General features: G+C 48.4%; 1 protein-coding gene and 1 long non-coding RNA gene across 19 annotated transcripts; both read right to left on the bottom strand.

The window, feature by feature from the left end:
- Positions 1–624: 624 nt before the first annotated feature.
- Arhgap30 (Rho GTPase activating protein 30) lies at positions 625–23,690 on the bottom strand. Of its 4 annotated transcripts, XM_052200968.1 has the most exons (12): positions 23,259–23,690; positions 12,498–12,600; positions 8,866–9,010; positions 7,395–7,477; positions 7,135–7,242; positions 6,107–6,234; positions 5,476–5,650; positions 5,294–5,397; positions 5,137–5,214; positions 4,302–4,700; positions 3,368–3,645; positions 625–3,275 (listed from the first exon to the last, which is right to left on the bottom strand). In XM_052200968.1, the coding sequence occupies exons 1-12, from the start codon at positions 23,374–23,376 to the stop codon at positions 1,677–1,679; spliced, it is 3,318 nt and encodes a 1,105-aa protein (XP_052056928.1). In that variant the 5' UTR covers positions 23,377–23,690; the 3' UTR covers positions 625–1,676. The 4 variants fall into 4 exon arrangements, with proteins under 4 accessions (XP_052056928.1, XP_052056925.1, XP_052056927.1 ...); XM_052200965.1 differs by lacking the exons at positions 8,866–9,010; positions 23,259–23,690 and having other exon boundaries at positions 12,498–12,596; XM_052200967.1 differs by lacking the exons at positions 8,866–9,010; positions 23,259–23,690 and having other exon boundaries at positions 3,551–3,645; positions 12,498–12,596.
- On the bottom strand, positions 13,096–17,515 carry LOC127697679 (uncharacterized). Of its 15 annotated transcripts, XR_007980508.1 has the most exons (10): positions 17,267–17,515; positions 17,067–17,106; positions 16,877–16,976; positions 16,477–16,736; positions 16,087–16,376; positions 15,957–16,016; positions 15,847–15,906; positions 15,557–15,596; positions 15,427–15,506; positions 13,096–15,336 (listed from the first exon to the last, which is right to left on the bottom strand). It is a non-coding gene; the product is annotated as an uncharacterized LOC127697679 (long non-coding RNA). The 15 variants fall into 15 exon arrangements; XR_007980503.1 differs by lacking the exons at positions 15,957–16,016; positions 17,067–17,106 and having other exon boundaries at positions 15,847–15,876; positions 16,877–16,997; positions 17,248–17,515; XR_007980498.1 differs by lacking the exons at positions 15,957–16,016; positions 17,067–17,106 and having other exon boundaries at positions 15,847–15,876; positions 16,097–16,376; positions 16,877–16,997; positions 17,248–17,515.
- Positions 23,691–23,953: the final 263 nt, after the last annotated feature.

Here is a 23,953-nt window from a genome sequence, read left to right as displayed (position 1 = left end):
TTCAAACTTGAGGTCGGCTAGAGCCGATGTGGGTATGTGAGTTGTTACAGGCTCCGAAAAGAAACGGTATCCTTGGGGACCTCGCTAGAGTGCTACTTGTTTTAAGTAAGGACCAGGGGGAAAGAAAAGACGACTAAATTGTACTTCCATCTTTGTGGTAGGCGGAGCCTTTTTACTTCCAGTAAAAGGAAGTAGAGAAACGGCATTCTTAGGCGCCATCTTTCACAAGGGCAACCTGGAACGCCATCTTGGATCAGGGCATCATCTTGAAGGGTTTCCAAGTGGACTTTGGGACATTTCTGGGTGTACGTGGATCTGGGTATATTCCATTGTATTAGCGTCAGCAATGCTTCAAAGACCTCATAGCTTCCAGTTTTCCTCAGGCTCATAAATATGTGCGACAACACTTTTGATTGCCATTTTTCTCATTCTGGGTTCATACCCAGAATGATTCTGGAATAGTGAAGTATAATAGCTAGAATTCAGATTCTGAATCCATTCAGACTCTGAACTGACATTTTTTTTTTTTTTGGATAGGGTATTTCTAAGTAGTCCTGAACTGTCCAAGTGCTAGGATTAAAGAGGTGCCACCACACCTAGAAACTGCCACTTCTTAACTCTGAGTTCTTTGACAAGCAGTTTTTACTTAAGTACAGCTCAGTTTCTCTGTAAAATGGAAATACCAATACCAACTTCACCAAATTAAGTGGATTAAATAAATTCAAGAGCAAAGTTTTTATGCACACAAATCCAGCCCAATTCCTGGTATTAGATGAACATTATGTAAATATAGGTTTCTCTTCCTTATTTCTTGACCACCATGAACCCAGTTCTACTTTCTAGCTACAGGTTTCCATGACAACTGAGAAAGAATAAATAAGAAAAAAACGATATATATACATTTTGGCAATGTCGAAATGTGATACCTTTTACCCAAAATTTTAATAAGAGTAAGTACACACACTATTTAAATGTAAAAAAAAAAAATCAGCTTTTATTATCAAACAGCCACCTGTAGATGGGACCTGTAGCCCCAGCCTGTGTAGAGACAGAGCTAGGACCAGAGTAATGACATTTCCATTTCCTAGAATGGGAGGAGTGGGAAAAAGAAAGATCAGAGAGATCTGTACAGGACCTCTTCTGCAAAAATAATTGAAGGCAGAGGATGCATCTATTTCCTTCAGCTAACACTGGGGACTTTTATGAGCTTCTTGGATATGTTTCTCCTACTCTGAAACTAAGAGGGTCAGGAGATAGCTAAAGATCTGGGAACAATACAGAGGGTGAGCTATCCTATATCTCCCACATCTATCCTAGGCTTCTGTGAAGAGAAGTTCACAGCCTCAGAAGAGGGCTGGAATTTGGCTGGAATTCCCCCTCTGTATTTAAATTTAAGGGAAAAAAAAATCTTCTACCTAACCTATGTTTTGGTTAATAATCACAACTCCATGGAAACAAGATCACTCCATATTTCTTATGACTCTGCTAAGACATAAGTGCTTTGTGTCACAGACTCGAGTAAACCCACCAAGGCAGTGCCTCCCGTGGTCAAAACAAGTAGCTGGAAGACCCAACCCTATGGAATTAGACATGTCAGCTGCTAAGGCAGCAAAGACAGCTAGGCAAGTACTCCAGAGGTTGGTGATGATTTGTTGGTCCCTTTTGTCCAGTCCTAATCACACCCCTTCATCTTTCCCAGGATTAGTCTGTGTTTCAAATGCATATGTCTGGCGCTGAGGGGCCACAAGAGGGACCGCAGGGTGAAGCTCTCTAGGGGGCAGGCTAAGGCGACTCCTGGGCTCAGGTCCTTCTGTGCCTTCAGGTGGCAGTTCCAGACAGCTAAGGGGCCTGGAAGAATAGGCATGGGTCATACTACAAGGAGATGTTCTGGAGCCGAGGCTATAATCCCCACCTCCAATACAGGTCTGGGTCCGCCGAACTCCCTGAGCCTCGGTCCTCTGGCGTTCCCGGGCCAGGGCCACAGCAGCATCAAAAGAAAGACTACCCCCATTCCTCCAGGACGCTCGAGAACTCCAAATTTTTTCTCCAGGAGTCCCGTCAAGCCTACCAGGCCTTGGACACGGGCTTGCAGGTGCTATGTGGATCTTGCTACACCTTGCACTGGGCATCTTGGCAAACTGTGGTTTGGGGGGCACTACAGGAACAGAGCGGACCTGTCGGACCTGAATGAGGGTGGAAGCCAGACGCATACCCACACCACCAGCTGACCCACAGGGACAAGAATATAGGTCACATGTCTCAGGATTAAGCTGTCCCTCAGTCTCCTTCCCCTCTGCTTCAGATGGCTGAAGGGGGGCATGTTCCATCTCAGAGGTCTGTTCATTGATTTCTTCTGTACTGTCAACCCTCAGTAACTCGACACCTGGCCCTTCAGAGAAGGCCTCCTCTTCTAAGTGGTCACCAATGCCTCTCATGCCTTCAGTTTCTACATCTATACTTTTTTGTGCCTCGCTGACACCCCCTTCCTTCCCATCACCACCTTCTTCTGGAATTGTACTGTCTTCACTGTGTCCTTGGACCTCTCTGGACTTAGGGTCACTCTTCCTCCTCAGTCCTTTGATTTCTCCCTCTCTGACTTTCTCACCTTCGTGTTTGTGGACAACTTCCCAGCTCTCCTCGAGAACCAGGTATTCCTGGAATAGATGCTCCGCATCCATCTCAGATTCTACTGGGGTGTCAGCTCCTTCTTTTCTCCTGATCACTCTCTCCTTCTCATCCTCATCTTTAACCTGTTCTCTTGTTTTGTCCATATCCTTGGTCTCCTCTATACTTTCAACCTCTCGATGCTGAGAATTTTCTTCCTGGGCCTCTAGCTCTTCCCTACTCCCTTCTTTAGAACTATCCATCACCTTTTGGCTTCTTTCAGCCTCCCCTCCTTCCTGGTCAGCCTTTCCAGCCTCAGTCTCTGGAGTTGCCTCTACTTCTTCCCTGTTATCTGATGTGCTTCGGGGCTCAGCCTCCTTGTCCTGCCTGGTTTCCAAGCAGGCCTGTTCTTCATCCTGTGTTGGAGGTTGTTTCCCACACCTTGCTGTGTCTTCCTCCAGACTCCCTACACCTTTCCAGGGGGTGGGTTCAGGCCCCAGAAGGGGACTCAGATCATCATAGGCACTCAAGAAGACTTCTTCCCCATAGTCCTCTTCTACGTCAGGGGTGGGAACAGCAGAATCAGGGGAACAGCAGTTAGGCGCCAGGACGTACTGCACATCATCCAGAGACAGATCATCCAGGGGCGGCTCCACAGAGAACTCTTCCACCTGGAGGCATAACAGTGTGGCTAAGGACCAGGTAGCCCTGTCCACTCTCTGGGCTCCACACTACTCACATACCCAGTGAATCTCCTCCTTACCTGAGGCCCAACTCTTAGGAGCTCCTCCAGGTAGCCCATCCCAGGGTCGTCCTCCCCAAGGGAGAAAGCTGCTGCTCCTGCTGTTCCTGCGGCTTCTGCCTTGGCCACCTCCCTATCCTCCACCCCCACCCACTCAGGCTCTGAGCTGCTCAAATCCTCTAGGAAGGAGAAGGAATCCTGCACCTCCTGGGACAAGGAGTCCTCCAGGGCAGGAGTCATGTCTGCGGGGCTCAAGTCATCCAGGGGACCTGGGACTGATCTTGCCTCCGATTTCTCATCTGTTGAGAGAAAGAGAGTTCCAGGAATCAAAAAGTCAAAGTCAGCCCAACCCTTTCCCGTACGGTATTCCTCACATTGACATGCTAGGGGCCCAACACTCCCAGGCTGTCCTGGAATTCACTCTGTAGCCCAGGCTACCTCTGCCCTCCGAGTGCTGAGACTGGAGGCCTATGCTACCCCTGCCCAGCTCTCCAGTGACTCTTAACACCAGCTCATATTTACTAAACCCTTTGACATGTCTGGTACACAGCATTTTTTTTTTTTTTTTGGTTTTTTTGAGACAGGGTTTCTCTGTGTAGCCCTGGTTGTCCTGGAACTCACTCTGTAGACTAGGCTGGCCTCGGACTCAGAAATCCACCTGCCTCTGCCTCCCAAGTGCTGGGATTAAAGGTGTGCGCCACCACTGCCCAGCAACACACAGCCTTAATCTTGGGGTAAATCAGTGGATTTGAAGCATGGCAGAGATTCCTGTCTCCGTGGAGTTTATATAACATGGTAATAGTATGGATTCCCAAACTCCAAATCTAGGCAAATCAGACAACAGAAAAGCCTGTGGGCAGAGGCCTCTGACCTTCCAAGCCTACATCCTCAGCCCAGATCGTCAACCTAAATTTCTAGACCCCTTACCAGCCCTAGGCAGTCTCCAAGTTCTCACCTGGGGGGCCAGGGCCTGGGCCTGGGCCAGGCCCTGAGGCAGGGCTTGGCCGGGGTTGTAGGGCAGGGCACTCGAGGCCTCGGGTGAGCCTGACCAAGGAGACGTTAGAGATGATGTTTGGAGGTACACTGAGGATAGAGGTTATGTGCAGAGGGAGGTTGACGTTGTAAGGGTCTGAGATGTGGACTCCAGCGCAGCGCTCTGCTCGACTGCTACCTAAGGCCCGAAGAGCCGACCGCCCGGCCCGTGGCGTTCCCGGCTCAGAATTGGCGCTGCCCGGCACCTCTGCTTCGGATTCCTGTTCACCTTCTGTTGCATCCGCAGAATTATTACTCTCCATGCTCTCAGGCGGCAGTGAACTTGGCTGAGAACTGCTGGACCCCACCAGCCCCTCCGGCTCTGCAGAAGAGAGAGAGGGTCGGGTAGTCATTAGCCTGTCGGCTTCAAGGCGTCTTGACAGCTCATGAGAGACCTCATCCACTCTGTTTTCTTAGATTCTAGAGGCAGGATAAGTTACCTGATGGGTCGCCTTCCTCTCTGTAGATACAGTCACCAGCTATCACTGCCACACACGAGTGCCTGTGGTTATACCCTCCTATACATACCCAGAGTCTCCTTCACATACAAATACTCATGAATACACTCAGAGATTAGACAATAGGCTCATCACCTGGCATCCATCTCCAAGACTGGTATATTAATAGGAACTCATTCGGGTTTTTGTCTTTGTTTTAATTACTGGGCATAGTTGGCTACACTTATAAAGCCACAGGCCTTTGCTGCTGTTGTCACTGCACATACACATACACACATAGCCACTAACGTCTGTACTCACCATCACTGGCCCCAGCGGCAGCACTCAGTGAGTCCATGCTTTTAGCAGGCCGCAGTGTCCCCTTACTGGATTTGTCTTCTGAAAACATGGATATACATAGCACCAGATCCTTGCACATGTTCAGCAGAGTCCTAGCCCCCCACCAGCCCAGACTTACCCCTGTCCTCAGCCCTCAGTGGAAGTTTACGTTTTGTCTCGTGTCCAGAGCGACCCAAATTGAAGATAGAGCGCCACTTCCTGACCTTCAATGACCCCTTTCTCCTGCAGATAATGGAGATAGAATGAGGAGTGCAGCCTGGTGTTCAGTCACGGGAAGGAGTCCCAGGAAGGAGACCTTACTTGTGTTCTGCAATCTCAATGATAGTGTGGTAGGGTCGGATCTGTGGCGGTCCATCCCCAGCCTGCAAGACGCTGGGCAAGTGGTAGGGAAGAGACGTGGGCATGAGGTCCTCGGAGCTGCCCGATGCCCGGGCTCCTGGGAGTGATTTCCATCCACCCTCCAAATCTACACCAGCTAGGAAAACAAAGGGAATTGGCCAGCCAAAACCAGAGCCAAGAAAGGAAACTCAAGTCCTCAGTCCATCCCTACCTTACCAACTACCAAGCTAAACATATGTTCGGAGGCTTTTGGAGATAGACCCTCTGTATAATTTCAGAAGGGCATTCTCATAACAAAGGGGACCAGGGGAGCCCAAGAGGTGATGCAGAGGCCGATCTGTATGCTACAATGACAGTAGAAAGTGCCAGCTGTATTAATATCTCTCCAGTGGTCTCTGTATATGACCACCACCTACTTCTCTCTATGAGGAGACACAGTCTTCCTACCCACAATATAAGAAAACTGAATTAAATGACTTAGAGGCTCTCTACACTAGATCTTGGTTAAAAGACGGTGGAACAATTAAGCTCTCCATAACATGAAACCCCTGGCAGAGAGTGGTGCTATGTAATGGGCAGAAAGGATACGAACCAGAGAGGGAATCACCCCTAAAGAGCTGGTCCACATGGGTGAGGATGAACTCCACAACAATGGACTGCACACGAACCTCCATGAATGCTGCGGTCCCGTTGAAGCCCGAGGCCTCGATGTCCTTAGACCTGAAAAGAGGTGGAGTTGGTCCCTCCCATGGCAGGCTCTCTTTATATTACTGAGGCCAGGGGCTCTGTATACACCAAGCTGGCCTTGAACTCTCAAAGATCTACATATCTCTGCCCCTCCTGAATGTTAGTGTTAAAGTCATGTTACAAAATGCCCTGCCTCTGCAATACCCTACACTCTCCCCTTCTTGTCCTTACCTCCAGTTCTACCTCTTTTTTTTTTATTTTTTAAAGATTTAATTATCTTATTTGAGTACACAATCGCTGTCTTCAGACACCAAAAGAGGGCATCAGATCTCATTGTAGATAGATGGTTGTGAGTCACCATATGGTTGCTGGAAATTGAACTCAGGACTTCTGGAAGAGTAGTCAGTGCTCTTAACCACTGAGCTATCTCTCCAGCACCTCCCTACCCCCCCAGTTCTACCTCTTAAGCCACATACACGTATGATTCCAGCTCAAATGTCACGTCCCCCAGGAAAGTCATCTTAGACACCCTCAAATAGTGTGTACTTTTCTGCCAAACTCTTTGCACTGTAGCACAACAGGCAGGCTATGAGAATTGTTATAATTAATAATGCTTCGTGCCATACTGATATACAGGCCAGTTCTTGAATAGATTGCAAGGATGTTTGCTCAACAAATGGTAAGCAAAGACCAACATTCTTGTCCCTGAACTCCACAGCACAGTGTAAGGCCTTGCTCTTAAGAACTTCAGAGAAAGCCCAAGTTGGTGGACTTTATACTACTTGGCTACTGCTGAACTTTCCTGCCTCACTGGGTTTATGAGACCCCCAAACCCTTCTCCAGTGCACCCACCTAACCACACCCATCTGGGTACATCTTGCTACAACAAAGTAAGCCACCCAGAAGCTTCCCACTGCTCATACAGGCACCCACCTCAGCAGGTTGGGGGCCCACACAATCGCCAAATTGCGGGCATGCATGTTGGTCTGGGCACTGAATGAGGCCATGTGGACCAAGTGGCGCATAAGGAACTCCAGCGTCCTGCAGGAAGGAGGAGAGGTATCATCCAAAATAAACTCTGAGCAGCGCGGTTTGGGCTGAGGCTTGAAAGCAGGGAAGGACACACAAGCAGTAAGCTGCGAGGGGGAGGGGGAGGGGCGTCTCTGGAGTCCAGGGGGCGGAGCCTCGCACACCTGTAGTTTTGGACAGGGAGTTCTTGAAGCACTTCTAGGATCTTGACCAAGCGCTCTGGCTCTAGCTGCACAGCCACTGCCTCCTATTGGGAACAAAGGTATAAGGAGGAGACATTGACTCCGATTCGACCCCTGTGCTTCTCAGAGCTCCAAATTAAACTCTCAGGAAAGATCTGTGTTATATCCCACAATAGCCCCACCTAAATCTTCAAGGCATTATAAGTAGTAAAGTAAAAACACCTTCGGCTAGTATGGTAGCACATGCCTAAGACCCCTGCACTCTAGAGGGAGATGCAGAAACCAGAAAACGAGGCCAAGGATTTAGCCCTGCGGTAGAGTGCTGGCCTTGCATGCCCAAGGCCATTGGTTTGATCCCCAGGACCACAGGAAGAAAGCCTAGGACCTTCAGGACACCGAATGAATGACTGCTGGATCTTATATATACACTTAATAGTGTGTCTCATGACCTTGAGCTACTCTCAATCATTCCCCTGCCTCAGTGTCTGCTTTGGTACAGCTCTGGAACTAGACTTCAGAGCTGTTTAAAGGTGTCTAGGGAGGAAACCCCTCCAGGCTAGGCTGGATCCACTGAGCAGGATGTAGTTGCTATTCAGAGTCTCTGCCTTGTTGTGCTCAATAAAATGTAAGCCCTTTCAGCGAGTATAAAAGATTCTGCTAGCCGGGCAGTGGTGGCGCACGCCTTTAGTTCCAGCACTTGTGAGGCAGAGGCAGGCTAATTTCTGAGTTCGAGTGAGTTCCAGGACAGCCAGGGCTACACAGAGAAACCCTGTCTGGAAAAACCAAAAAAAAAAAAAAAAAAAAAAAAAAAAGATCCTGCTATGTCTCAAACTCTATGCTACAGCAATCCTTCTGCCTCAAATCCCCAAGCAGCTAGAACTTTATTTTAAAAAATGTTACTTGAATCAGGATACCATTTTTGCCGTATGTCTTCTCCTCCAACGCTATTTAACAGCTTTACGGCTGATGGAGGGACATTCCTGGAAATATTTTTGCTATGTCAGCAGCTCTCTTATTCTCCTGAGTGTAGGGAAACTCTGGTCTAGGTGCTTTCCAAGGCCACTTGGCTCTGACAACCTGCCCTTTATTCCCCAAGCCTTACCACTGTGCTGTGTGTGTGTGTGGTCTACAGCCTGTCGGGGAAACACACCAACAGGGAGAAAATGAAGACAAAGAAAGAGGGACGGGGTTGGCGGAGGTTACAGGGCCTAGGAGATCTGAGGACGAGGGATCTTCCCAGTCATCACTAGTGTTGGTGCATCACACCATTGACGCATGTCCAGAATTCCAATGGGCTTTTGTATCATCAGCTTCAACCCATAAGGCATTTCCAAGACAGCCATGCCACGAGGACTGTGGCTGGCATGGGACATACCTGGGACACACCTGGGATGTCAAAATTGAAGTGTTTGCCCTTGAACCCTGTCTTCCACCCTTCTGCCTCTCAACTCACAGCGAATTTGTCATAGAGCCGGTAAGTGAGGAGGGGATCTGGCAGTTCCCTGAAATAGGCCTTGCACAGGGAGGAGACGCAGTGGATGTCCTGGAGGTAAACGTCTCGCCGCAGGTCTGGCTTCCGCTCAGCCTCAAACTCCTGCCTGGGGGGGGGGGGGTACAGGGTGCTCAGGAGTAGTAAAGGTCAGACAGAGGGGAGGGAGGGAGAAGCAGGAGCTGTAGAGGTTAGACTTGTGTGAGAAGACTTGGAAGGAGAATGTTGAAATGTACATATATACATATGTATATATATTTTATATCAACATATATTAACTGGCACATACATACATACATACATACATATATGTATATATACAAACAAGTATTAGAAATTGCATATGTGGGGCCGGGCAGTGGTGGCGCACGCCTGTAATCCCAGCCCTCTGGGAGGCAGAGGCAGGCGGATTTCTGAGTTCGAGGCCAGCCTGGTCTACAGAGTGAGTTCCAGGATAGTCAGGACTACACAGAGAAACCCTGTCTCGGAAAACAACAACAATAACAACAAAATAAACAAAACAAAACAAAACAAAAAGAAGGGAATGGGATCTGTGCATGACAAAGGGGTTTGTAGGAATCAGTAGACATGGGGAGTGGATATAAATGTATCTTTCCCTTTTCCCTTCCTTCCTTCCTTTCTTCCTTCCTTTAATTTTTTTTTAAAGATTTATTTATTGTTATATCTAAGGATACTGGTCTTCAGATGCACCAGAAGAGGGCATCATTACAGATGGTTGTGAGCCACCATGTGGTTGCTGGGATTTGAACTCAGGATCTTCGGAAGAGCAGTCACTGCTCTTAACCGCTGAGCTATCTCTCCAGCCCCTATTTTTTGTTTTTTGTTTGTTTGTTTTGAGACCGTTTCTCTGTGTAGCCCTGGCTGTCCTGGAACTCACTCTGTAGACCAGGCTGGCCTCGAACTCAGAAATCTGCCTGCCTCTGCCCCACCATTGCTGGGATGCCACTTCTGCTTGACAGCTTGGAACTCAATATCTATAAACACAGCTAAGCTCTGACTCACAGAGATCCATCCGCCTCTGCCCCCTGAATGCTGGCTTTCATGCTGTGTACCCCTATGCCTAACTTGGGTATAATGCTTAAAACAAACATGTTAAGTCTTCATGGTCTTGATTAGATTTGCAACAGTTGCTCAATATGATGCCCAACATACCAACAACCAAAGGAAAGAAGAACAGACAAAACAATACCACAGATTCTTCTGAGAAAGGACAATTTCCTCTAATTTGAGATTAGCTTATGCTATATAATGAGTTCTAGGCCAGTTTGAGTTGCAGAGTAAGAATGAAGAAAAAGAAAAAAGAGTGATCAAGACAAGAGGTTAGGGAGCTATCTCATTCATAAAGTGCTTACCACACAAGCACATGAATCTGAGTTCAGATTCCCAGTACCTATATAAAGTCAGGCACAGCAACAGAAGAAGCCTGTAAGCTCAGCACTGGGGAAACAGACTGGGGGATCCCAGAGCTTGCTGGCCAGTCTAGTCAAATCTGCAGGCTTCAAGTTAAGCATGGCACCCTGTCTTCAAACAACAACAATAATAACAATAATGTAGAGGGACTGGAGAGATGCTCAGCGGTTAAGAGCATTGGCTGCTCCTCCAGAAGACCCAGGTTCTACCCCTAGCATCCATATGGTGCCTCACAGCCATTTGTAACTGCAGTTCTGGGCCTCATCTGACCTCTGTGGGCACCAGGCACACACATGATGCATAGACATACAAGCAGGCAGAACACCCATACACATAAAATAAAAAATACATGAAGTTAGGGGGCTGGAGAGATGGCTCAGCAGGTAATAGTACTGGCTACTCTTCCAGAGGTCCTCAGTTCAATTCCCAGCAACCACATGGTGGCTCACAACCATCTATAGATAACCTTTTCTAGCTGGGCGGTGGTGGAGCACGCTTGTAATCCCAGCACTATGGGAGGCAGAGGCAGGCGAATTTCTGAGTTCGAGGCCAGCCTGGTCTACAGAGTGAGTTCCAGGACAGCCAGGGCTACACCAGAGAAACCCTGTCTCAAAAAAAGCAAAACAAAAAACCAAACAAACAAACAACAAAAAAAAAGATACCCTCTTCTGGAATGTGTGAAGACAGATCACTCATAGGCAAAATAAATAAATAAATAAGTATTAAAAATATATGAATTTAAAAAATGAAGTGAAGAATGATTGTGGAAGAGAAGCAACATTGACCTCTGACATCCACAGACATGCACACAACTACACCAACACATGTGTACATAAAACACACCTGAAGGAAGAAAGAAAAGACACATTTACATGTCAAAGGACACTATCAATAAAATGAGCCCTGGGTTCAAAACCCCCACTACCACAAAGAAGAAGAGAAGGAGGAAGAGGAAGAAGAGGACAGGGAGGGGGAGGGGAGGACAACCCACAGCCCACAGATGGGAGGAGGCAATACTGCTCAGCACACACCAGATTGAAATCCAGTATTCAGAACATATAAGCAATCTTGTCACAACGCAAACAAAATTTTAAGTGCCAGCATAAGATTTGAACAGGCACATCTCGGGAGAAGTACAGGAAAGCTGTTCAGCCTCATCTGCTGCTGGGGAGATGGATACATAAGTCACAGTGACAGGACCATACACACCCACCATGATGGCAACAACTACAAAGACACAGTAACAAAAGCTGGCAGCAATGTGGGGAAGTTGGAAACTTCAGCCATTACTGGCGGGGATGTAAAAGATACAGCTGTTAAGGGAAACAGTTTGCTAGTTACTTTAAAAGTTCAAAACAAAGTTGCCATATGGCCCAGAAATTCTGCTCATAATAACTGAAACTACATCCACAAACATTTGCACATATTTGTGAAGAGTCACGGGAAATAACCAAAAGGTAGAAGCCTGGATAGCCATCAACTGATGAAATGAGTAAAAAAAAAATAATAATAATGTTATGTAGCTATGCCAGGGAATTGTGTTCATCTATAGAAAGCAGTAAAATACTAGTACATGCCACAGCATGCGTGAACTGTGAAAGAACGCAGAGGGAAGAACAGATTTAGAAAGACATGAATCATTTCACTGGTTTCTGAGAGATGTCCAGGACAGACAGATCCATACAGACAGAAAGTCAATTTGGGGATAGGTGCAGGGGAAATGCAGAATTTCTTTGAAGGATGGTGACGTGTTCTGGATGTGCCGTAGTGGTGATTGCAGTGTTGTGAATGTAGTGAAATGACTGACTTGGAGATGTTTAAATGGCAAACTCTATAGTATGCAAATCCTGTGCACCTGCGTCCGTCCGTGTGTGTGTGTGTGTGTGTGTGTGTGTGTGTGTGTGTGTGTGTGTGTGTGTGTGTGTGTGTTAAAAACGGACTGTGTACATGTGGGAATGGAGAGAGAGTGTGTTGGGAGTGAGCTTGGGGTCCCCACTTTACCTGAGCAGATTTTAGACCCCCTCTACAGAACAGTACCTAGCATCTGTGCTTCCTTCTCCCGTTTCCCCTCACCCCTCCTCCAGCTCCAGCTCCCACCAGCACCCTTACCATGGCTCCCTGGCCTCCTACCCACCCACAGAGTCCACCTGCTCTATCTGACTCACCGGAGCTTCTGGATGTTAGAGGAGACACCCGAGAGGCGGTAGATCCCGTCCACCACTCCGTACTCCTGCACAAACTCTGCACAGCTTCGGAGCACCTGGGGCACTGGGGACACAGAAGGCAGAGAAAAGAAAGAAAACGTTTCTAGCTTCTCAGGCAAGAGGTCTGAGAAATGGGTGCATCATGAAAGAGGGCTCACTAGCAGAGCTTAAAACACCCAACCCTCACAGTTAGAAAGGTTCTTAAAGGTGAACCTATCTTTGTACAATAGTTCTATCCGTTGGTCCTGGAGTATCGGCATAAAGCCCTGTACTGAGGAGGAACTCACTGCTCTTCAATATTAACCCTCTCAGTTCTCTTTTCAAAACTTATTTTTTTTTTTTTATTCTGAGACAGGGTTTCTCTGTACAGCCCAGGCTATCCTGGAACTCCCTCTGTAAACCAGGCTTGCCTCAAATTTACAGAGATCTGCCTGCCTCTGCCTCCCAGGAATAGCCACTACTGCCTGACTCATTTGTTTTCTTTTGAGACAGGGCCTCACAGATCTGGGGTTGGCCTTCAACGCGATGCTGCTGATGGGGATGACCTTGAATTTCTGATCCTCCTGCCTCCACTTGCTGAGAAGTGGATTATAGGTGTGTACCATAGCATTCTGTTTGTTTTTGAAACTTTGACTTACCCCATGATGTCCTTGATCTTGAGACTTTGAATTCCTGATTTTACTGCTTCCATTTCCTGAAGGCTGAGCTTATAAACATAAGCCCCATGTTTGGCTAATGTGATTCTGGGAATCAAACCTAGGCTCTGCGCGTGCTAGGCTAGCACTCTGCCAAGCCAAGCCACCTGAGTTCCTCCTTTTGAGATGATATACTCAATAGTATATCCTGTTTGTTATTTATGATTTAAATAAAATGATGGGCTAGAGTTGTAGAGCAATAAACCATTTTCTCTAATAACCTTGTATTCTATTTTAACAGTTAATATATTTAACAGCTTATATATAAATTCAGATGACAAAACCATAAAAATTAGTCAGCTTAAAGATTAATGATTAAGCTAGGTGTGTTGATCCATGCCTTTAATCCCAGGACTTGAGAGAGAGAGACAGCTGAATCTCTCAGTTTGAGGCCAGCCTGGTCTACAAAGCGAGTTCCAGGACAGCCAGGGATACACAGAAAGACTTTGTCTAAATAAAAGCAATCATCATCATCATCAACATCATCATCATCAAGCCAGTCTTATTTGACTTTTATCCTTCATAGAAACTCCCCAAATACACCAGGGAGACAACAATGAACAGCAAGGCCAGGGAGATGCGTCTTTTCAGGTCCCTCCCATAATCCCAGCCCTCCTAGGGCATGATGGGAGGCAGAGACAGAGGAGTCGCCTAGAAGTTGGTGGTCCAGCTAGCCTGGGGTACACTGTGTAGTCGCAGAAACAAGAGAGACCCTCCTCACAAGACAGAAGACAAGGACCAACTCTCAAAAACTGTCCAAATAAATAAAACTTTTAAAAAACAAAAAAGCATAACAGGTATCTTATATTCAACTTTCACCTTTTTAAATTTTTAGTTCTGTGTATGTACTCGCGCACACAACATTGCCTCACAGGAGTGTTGGGAACCAAAACCTGGTCCTCTGCAATAGTAGCATGTGTTCTTAACGCTGGGCCGTCTTTCCAGCCTCAAATCCAGTTTTCCTTACAGGAGTCACGGGACGCGCAGGTCTGCGACTTTGGAACTGAAACTTCTCATCCACACCAGCTGTTACCCCAGAAGTTTTAAAGGGGGCAGCAATCTTGTGCCGCAGGGAAGTCAAAGTAAAAGTCTGGTCCCTAAATTGCTTTTATGTAATGCTGTACTGTCCATGAAAAAATGAACGATGTTTATCCAACTGAAATGGAGGCCGGCTGAAGGCGGTTAGTTTGAGGTACTTTCTCTGGTAAGAAAGCTTGCAGTTATTCTGTTTGACATTGGAAAGTACCGTGTCTGATCACATGGTCAAGCAGAAGAGAAAGCTGACTTCCACAAGTTGTCCTTTGAGCTCCACATGCCCTGGTGGCACAGGTGCGCCCACACATATTGTTGCCGCCCGCGGCCACATACGAACCGGGACAACATATACGCATAAAATGAGTAGATATATTTTAAAGGCTCAAAAGAAATTATATTACTTCTTGTGACCCTGGGTGACCGCTGTGTTACCAGATTAATCTCCTTAAGAATAATACGTGGTATTAATTAATACGTTATCTTGACGTAGCATCAACTGGGATAGGGTCTCAAGAACACGTTCTGAGTCCCACCTAGAAAGCTAAGGATAGCTATGAAAGCAACCTAACACAAAACTGTCCAACAAGCTTCTTTCCGCCTTTGAAATCCTTGGCTATAGAAGCACCCAGCCAACTCCACCCAAGTACCCATAGCTTATCTTTTCGTTTGGTTTTTGTTTTTATTTGTTTTGTGTTTGCTTGGTTGGTTGGTTAGTTTTTGAGTTTTTTTGTTTGTTTGTTTGCTTCCGCATAGGATTTCTCTGTGTAGCCCTGGCTGTCATGGAAATCACTCTGTAGATCTTGAACTCAGAGATCCACCTGCACCTGCCTCCCGAGTCCGAGAATTGAAGGAGTGTGCCACTGCCACCACCAGGCCCCATTGCTTATCATAAAATAGGAGAACACAGAATAAGGAATAAAATATGAGCTCCTCAGCTTGGGATATAAGATCTTCACAGACCCTCACAGACCTTCACAGACCCTCACAGACCTTCACAGACCCTCACAGACCCTCACAGACCTTCACAGACCCTCACAGACCTTCACAGACCCTCACAGACCTTCACAGACCTTCACAGACCCTCACAGACCCTCACAGACCCTCACAGACCCTCACAGACCCTCACAGACCCTCACAGACCCTTACAGACCCTCACAGACCTTCACAGACCCTCACAGACCCTCACAGACCTTCAAAGACCTTCACAGACCCTCACAGACCCTCACAGACCTTCACAGACCTTCAAAGACCTTCACAGACCTTCACAGACCCTGACAGACCTTCAAAGACCTTCACAGACCTTCACAGACCTTCACAGACCCTCACAGACCTTCACAGACCCTCACAGACCCTCACAGACCCTCACAGACCATCACAGACCTTCACAGACCCTCACAGAACTTCACAGGCCCTCACAGACCTTCACAGACCCTCACAGACCCTCACAGACCTTCACAGACCCTCACAGACCTTCACAGACCCTTACAGACCTTTACAGACTTTCACAGACCCTCACAGACCCTCACAGACCTTCACAGACCCTCACAGACCCTCACAGACCTTCACAGACCCTCATAGACCTTCACAGACCTTCACAGACCCTCACAGACCTTCACAGACCCTCACAGACCCTCACAGACCTTCACAGACCCTCACAGACCATCACAGACCCTCACAGACCCTCACAGACCCTCACAGACCTTCACAGACCCTCACAGACCCTCACAGACCCTCACAGACCCTCACAGACCTTCACAGACCCTTACAGACCCTCACAGAACTTCACAGACCCTCACAGACCCTCACAGACCTTCAAAAACCTTCACAGACCTTCACAGACCTTCACAGACCCTCACAGACCTTCACAGACCCTCACAGACCCTCACAGACCCTCACAGACCCTCACAGACCTTCACAGACCCTCACAGACCTTCACAGACCCTCACAGACCCTCACAGACCTTCACAGACCCTCACAGACCCTCACAGACCTTCACAGACCCTCACAGAACTTCACAGACCCTCACAGACCCTCACAGACCTTCAAAGACCTTCACAGACCCTCACAGACCTTCACAGACCCTCACAGACCCTCACAGACCCTCACAGACCTTCAAAGACCTTCACAGACCTTCACAGACCCTCACAGACCTTCACAGACCCTCACAGACCATCACAGACCCTCACAGACCATCACAGACCCTCACAGACCCTCACAGACCTTCACAGACCTTCACAGACCCTCACAGACCCTCACAGACCCTCACAGACCCTCACAGACCCTCACAGACCTTCAAAGACCTTCACAGACCTTCACAGACCCTCACAGACCCTCACAGACCTTCACAGACCCTCACAGACCCTCACAGACCTTCACAGACCCTCACAGACCCTCACAGACCCTCACAGACCCTCACAGACCTTCAAAGACCTTCACAGACCTTCACAGACCCTCACAGACCCTCACAGACCTTCACAGACCCTCACAGACCTTCACAGACCCTCACAGACCTTCACAGACCCTCACAGACCATCACAGACCCTCACAAACCCTCACAGACCTTCACAGACCATCACAGACCTTTACAGACCCTCACAGACCTTTACAGACCCTCACAGAACTTCACAGACCTTCACAGACCCTCACAGACCTTCACAGACCCTCACAGACCCTCACAGACCCTCACAGACCCTCACAGACCCTCACAGACCTTCAAAGACCTTCACAGACCCTCACAGACCTTCACAGACCCTCACAGACCCTCACAGACCTTCAAAGACCCTCACAGACCTTCAAAGACCTTCACAGACCCTCACAGACCCTCACAGACCCTCACAGACCTTCACAGACCCTCACAGACCCTCACAGACCTTCACAGACCCTCACAGACCATCACAGACCCTCACAGACCCTCACAGACCTTCACAGACCATCACAGACCTTTACAGACCCTCACAGACCTTCACAGACCCTCACAGAACTTCACAGACCTTCACAGACCTTCACAGACCTTCACAGACCCTCACAGACCCTCACAGACCTTCAAAGACCCTCACAGACCTTCAAAGACCTTCACAGACCCTCACAGACCTTCACAGACCCTCACAGACCCTCACAGACCCTCACAGACCCTCACAGACCTTCACAGACCCTCACAGACCTTCACAGACCCTCACAGACCCTCACAGACCTTCACAGACCCTCACAGACCATCACAGACCCTCACAGACCCTCACAGACCTTCACAGACCATCACAGACCTTTACAGACCCTCACAGACCTTCACAGACCCTCACAGAACTTCACAGACCTTCACAGACCTTCACAGACCCTCACAGACCCTCACAGACCTTCAAAGACCCTCACAGACCTTCAAAGACCTTCACAGACCCTTACAGACCCTCACAGACCTTCACAGACCAGGTTCTGACAAATTCCACAACTGAGCCCTTTGCTAGTTCATAAACAATGAAGGTACCATCCCTTACTGATGCCATTTGGACATGCTGTTTTCTCTTAAAGATTCCTGTGCTAGAAGCCTGGTTCCAAGTGTGGTGACCTTGAGATGGGCAGACAGTTAACTAGTTGGTGATGATTAGGCTGGCCTTTCAAGATGCTCCTCTACTTTTCAAGTTCTGGGATTCTAACTATGTTCCACCAAGCCTCCCAGTGCTGCTTCTTTGGGGTGGGGTGGACTTTGTGTGACTGGATCAGAGAGTGGGTTGTCATAAGCAATCCCACTCCACACTCCTGTTCCCTTCTGTTTGTAGACAGTTTTCTCCCCATCTCACCATATTGTGTGGGTTCCCTGGCCAGGATGCCAACACATGCTCCCTGAGTCCCTCAGCCACTGTAGCCATGAGCCAAACCAACCTCTTCATAATTTCTCCATTTTGGGGGGTTTGCTGTAGCACAGAATTAAGGCACTTGCTTTATTCTCCTGTCTGGAAATATTTTCCCCTCCAATTGCCTGGTAAACTATTCCTAAAAACACATCTCAAGCATCATCTCCTAGCTGGGCAAAGTGGCCCATGTCGATAGTCTGAGCTCCTTGGGAGGCTGAGGCAGGAGAATCACATGAGCCGGGGAATTCAGGGACAGCCTACAACATAATGAGACAGCCAGGGAGTTAAGAGAGCTTGTCTAGAAATCAAGAGGACTGGGATTCACATCCCCAGAATCCATGTAAACAGGTTGCAGGTCCTGCCTCAGAAGGTGTGAGTGGGGAGTGGGGGGTGGGGTGGGGGGTGGGGTGCTCCAGAGTAATCAGCCTGGTGATGCAACATCAGCAAACTGTGGGTTTGACTGAGACACCCCTCCCCAAAATAATATGGTGGAGAGTGATGGAGAAAGATCCAAAACACCAATCTCAAATCTCCACACACACATGTGACTGATACAAAAGTAAAAACACCACTGTGGATTCTGAACCCTTTGCAAACATCTATAGTACAGTTCCCATAGTCCTTTGCTCATCTCAATATCATGGTATTTTTAATGACACCACCAGGAGAGGGTGTCAGTTTAAGATGGAACTGGAGTTACAGGTGGTTGGGAGCTACACTATGGGAGTGCTGGGAGCTAATCCCAGGTCCTCTGCAAGAACAGCAAATGCTATTAACTGTTTGCTTGTTTACTTGTTTTTAAGAATTATTTATTTATTTTATGTATGTGAGTACACTGTAGCTGTCTTCAGACACACCAGAAGAGGGCATCAAATTCCATTACAGATGGTTGTGGGCCACCATGTGGTTGCTGGGAATTGAACTCAGGACCTCTGGAAGAGCCGTCAGTGGTCTTAACCGTTGAGCCACCTCTCTAGGCCAGTGTACTTACCATACTTTATTATAAGTGCGTTGTATCTATACCTCCTGGTAAAAGGTATTATTCCATCAGAGAATCCTATCTCTCACTGAGGCGAAATCTTTGTTAGATTATGTAGTGAATGAATTCAGATTTTACATCAGAATCACCGATGAGACTGGATAAAGGGCATTGGGTCCTGTTCACTGGGACTCACCAGAGACATTCCTCCAATGTCACTGTCCGGGATAGCTGGGTTTCTTCTGAGCTACCTATGCTTTGCTCCCCAAAAGCCTTGTGAGTCTCATATGACTTTAACTCCCGGGCAGCCTAAGGCCCACGCCAGCAGCCACACAGAACGAACGATCTGGAGCACATTTCTGGCTGCTTCTGCCCTCTTCTTTTCCCTTCACAGTAGCCTCTTCAGTCCTTTATGCTGCTCTTTGTGTAGAGTCTCAGAAGCCATCCCAAGGTTTTCACGGAGCAAAGCAGGACAGAAAACCAGGGTAGACCAAGCACCAGCTTTCAGTTTTCTTCCTGTGACCTGGTTTTCAGATCCTTTCTCTTTTTGCTCATAACCAGAACTCGGGTAAGCCAAGAAAAGAACCGTGAAGGTAAAGGACACCGAAGGAAGGCTTTGTGTTCAGGGCAGTTTGTATGTTAATGGGCACCATCCTCAGAACGAGGGACCTAAGACATTTGCACAATGTCCCTAGACTTAGTGGTTCCTGGAATCTGGGGCCCTTGTCACCCTTCCTCACCTCACTGCAGTCTCAGGCTTGTGGATTGCTGGTCATGCCTTAACACCCCATTTTCATTTTCCCATGATCCCCCTGTTCCTACCTCTCTGCACTGAATGCAGAGATGAGGCCAACCCGTGTCAAAGTTACTGTTCTGCCATTGAGTGCCTAATGCTACATCGACTCTTTTAGCCACCACATTCCTCTGCTGATTCAAAAATAGTCTGCTGTCCCAGCCTGGTTAGTGCACACTAGTAATCCCAGCACTCAGAGCCACACAGCAAGACTGCATCTCAAAATGAATATTTAAACATCGATAATCCAAGCTCATCTAAACTTCTAGTTCCGTCTGAACTAGGTTTTCTTCTCCTTTTCAGTTGATTTTTGAATCCCTGGAGTAGGTCTGCACAGAGATGGACGATCTCAAGGAGCCTGAGCCATAAATGTGCTAAGAGATAGCAGGGTCAGAGAGGTGGCGGGACTGCAGATATCGATCGGAGGAATTAGGTCAGAGATACAGGCTAGAGACAAGACTGGGGTGATGGAGTCAAAATGACTAGCAGGATATGGGTGGAGTCAAGGAAGAAGGACCCACAGCGAATCAGAAACCTAAGCAAGATATCCAAGCAAGGGTTTAAGGGAAGAAAGATTCATTTTTAGGGGAGCTGGGCAGTGATGGCACAAGCCTTTAATTCCAGCACTTGGGAGGCAGAGGCAGGTGGATTTACAAGTTCAAGGCCAGCCTGACAGCCAGTGCTACACAACACAGAGAAACTGTGTCTTGAGAAACCAAAAGAAAAAAAAAGATCCTGATGTCCAAAAAGAATGGAGGAGTGGGCCCTGGTTCTGGAAAGACTCAGTGCAAGAGTATAGGGGAATTCCAGAACAGGGAAGTGGGAAGGGGTAGATGGAAGAATAGGGGGACGGAAGAGGGTTTATGGGACTTGTGGGGAGTGGGGACCCAGAAAAGGGGAAATCATTTGCAATGTAAATAAAAATAAATTAATTAATTAATTAATTTTAAAAAAAGATCCTTTTAGGGGAAAAGAGTTGGGAAAGAAGTCTGAGGTTGCACAAGGATAGAGAAAACCAAGATGATATATCTGGGAATATCAATTCACCAGACACAGATGAGATCTCCCTGGTCTGAGCCTTCATTCATTTGCTGGGCCTTTGGCTACTGAGAGAAGCTGTTATCAACCAGCTCCATCCATCCACACACTCTCCACCTCTCTGTCCCAGGGAGGTTGGTAAGGGGAGGACTTCTATGATGCTCTGGCGGCCGACATTCGTCTCTGGAGCCCTGGAGTTGGGTGAGGTTTTGGTGAGGGACAGAAGGTGCCCCTCTCATGCTCTGGGGTTCACTTGCAATCAGGGGCCCAGCCACCTCTCATTCTCCCCGGATCTCTAGAGAGAATTCTCTACACCTGTTGGGAATGGTAGACCCGAGAATCACAGAGGTAGAGTCTGGCTGTCTATGGGGGTCTTACATGTCAAGACAGAGTTGGTGCTGGGAGTCACAGGAAAGGGGAGAACCAGCATAAGGAGGCTGAACTGAGAACCCAGAGCTACAAGAATACCATCTCCAATTAAGTCATTCGGTTCTCTGTCAAAGTCATTTATCTGGTGCTGGCTAGATGGCTCAATGGTTAAGAGAACTGACTATTGTTCCAGAGGACCTGGGTTCAGTTCCCAACACCCACACGACAGCTAACAAGTGTCTGTAACTCCAGTTCCAAAGAGAATCTGATACCCTCTCCTATCCTCCATGGACACATCACACATGTGTATCACAGACATTTCTGCAGGCAAAACAGTCAAATATAATATATATATTATTTATAATTTTTTTATATTTACAATAAAAGTAAATAATCATCTATTTCAGAGGGTAAAAGATGCCTGCCATCAAGCCTAAAGACCTCAGTTCAATCCCTGGGACCCACATGATGGAAAGAGAGAGCTAACTTCCAAAAGGTATCCTCCAAGCTTCACACATATAGCCACACGCTCACACATGACAAAAAATAAATGTCACCTATGAGATGGTTCAGTGGGTAAAGGTGCTTGCTAGCAAACCTGATGACCCACGTTTGATCCCTGGGAGCCACATGCTAGGAAGAGAAAACTGATTCCTCTCAAGACGTCCTCTGACCTCACACCTGCACTGAAACGTATGTGCCCCTCCCCCAATATATACACAAAATACCTAAAGATGTAGAGCAATAACTTTGAGAAAGAAAGATTAATTGTCTAGAGTGAAATGATTATAGAGGAGCCAGCTCTGTGAAAAGGCGGCGGCACAGAAATGTCCACCTCATCTGTTTGGCCATTTCTTAGGGCCTGGGCTTTCCCTTAATGGAGGCTGGTAGGGTTGGGGCCCTCTGATGGAGGAGAAAAGGGGAAGGAGGTGTCTGGGGACCCAAGGGCGGGGCTAAGAGCAGGAAATGAGCTGGGAACCACCACCCTGTCTTCACTGCAGGCAACCAGAGAAGGGAACAAAGAGGAAATGACAGATTGGGGTGGGGTGGGGTGGGGTGGAGGGGGGCAGAATCGTGCCCCTTTTTGTAAGTTGCTCAGCGTGCTGAAAACAAGCTGGTCAGTGTGGTCTGGACAGCACTGATCGGTTTCAGATCAAACTAAGGCCTGGTTCTGAACCCCTTACTGCATGCCCAGTATGGTGGTGAGCCCGCAGCTGTACCTGGGCCTGCTGGCTTCCAGGCCCATGGCAGAGTGGAGCTGGAGAAGAAGCGGAGAGCTCCAGACAGGGTCCACACCCCCCTTTACTGCAGTTTCCACTCCCAATTTCAAACCAGGGCTGAAGCTGTCTGGGTCACTACATTCCCCGGAACTTTTCCCTGAGCAATCCACCACCAACCGGTTTCTTCTTTGCAAGCAATTTAAAGAAGAGTGTCACTCCTCCCTGCTCCCCCCCCCCTCCTGTGACCCAGCGAAGGTGCAGAAGGGCTAGGTCCTTGTCCCTTGGTTCCATTCTCCAGTTAGGATGCCTCCCTCTTGGCTCCCCAAGTTATAGCCTCAGACCCACCCCCTGGGCCCACCGGTGTTTCCATCAACTGTCCCTTCAGCCACTCTTCCGACAGACAACCCCCACCCTGCCCCCCTTCTCCATCCTCTCATCTGATTCATCCACCCTCTCCAGACTTTCCTAATTTCATCCCCCGTCCCACCCCTGACGCGTTCCCGTGGAGTTCCCATCAACAACTTCTCAGCTACCTGTTCCCTAACTATCACAGAAGGGCGCCTCTCTACCTTCTTCTCTGAGGCACATTTCCTGTCTCGCCTTTGCCTACATCTCACGGATGCTGATCCTGGCTCGCCGTCCCTTCCCTAAAAGCTGATTCTGCCCAGTGGAGAAGACAAGCTTGGTGCGTGCGTGCGTGCGTGGCAATCCAGCCACCCAGATGCCCCATTCTAGTTGACCTCCTTACCTTCCTGGCCCGAGTGCAGTAGATGCTCCCGTAAGTCGCACCCAAACACCCGTTCCTTGGAGCCGCCCTTCTTCTTTCCTTTCTGCCGAGACTTCATGGCCAGAGCCCCCCGGGACATCTGTCCCCCAAGACCTTTGACCTACCAGTCCCCCATGGAATCCCAGGCAGTAGTTGGGTTTGGCCCAGCCCCAGGGGGGCAGGGCTCCAAACTGGAGGTGGAGGGTGGCCTGGACCAGGGACAGCAGCGCTTGCCTCTGGGGGCCCCTGGGGCTACACGGAAGTAGATATGGAAGAGGAAGCTACCAGAACCCTGGCATGAAGCGGTGTCTCGTGGCCAAGCTGAGCACTAGCCCTTCTCGTCCTGTGCAGCTGGAGGGGAGCAGGAAGCTGTGCAGCTCCTCAACCCGCTTCCTGTTAGAGCATCTTTGCAACCACAGGCCTCGGGTGGGGGAGGCAGCAGACATTCACATCCTCATCACTGCTGGGACTTCGTCCATTGGTCACAGAAGAAGGTGATGTCAGAACCCCGGGGTGGAGTAAGGGTGCCTGGGGTGTGAGCAGGTGGCTGGCGTTTCTAGAGACCAAAATTCTTGGGGTGGGACGGAGACCTGCGGCTTTGCCTGTGAGCACGGCAGGAAAGGACCGTGCAGAACATACCCAGGGTGGGGGATGTCTCTGATGACCCTGTCATCTTA

The sequence above is a fragment of the Apodemus sylvaticus genome, chromosome 12 (genome assembly GCF_947179515.1).
Source record: "Apodemus sylvaticus chromosome 12, mApoSyl1.1, whole genome shotgun sequence".
NCBI classification, from domain to species: Eukaryota; Metazoa; Chordata; class Mammalia; order Rodentia; family Muridae; genus Apodemus; species Apodemus sylvaticus.
Note: the sequence above shows the minus strand (reverse complement) of the source record. Positions and strands in the feature narration are given on the sequence as shown.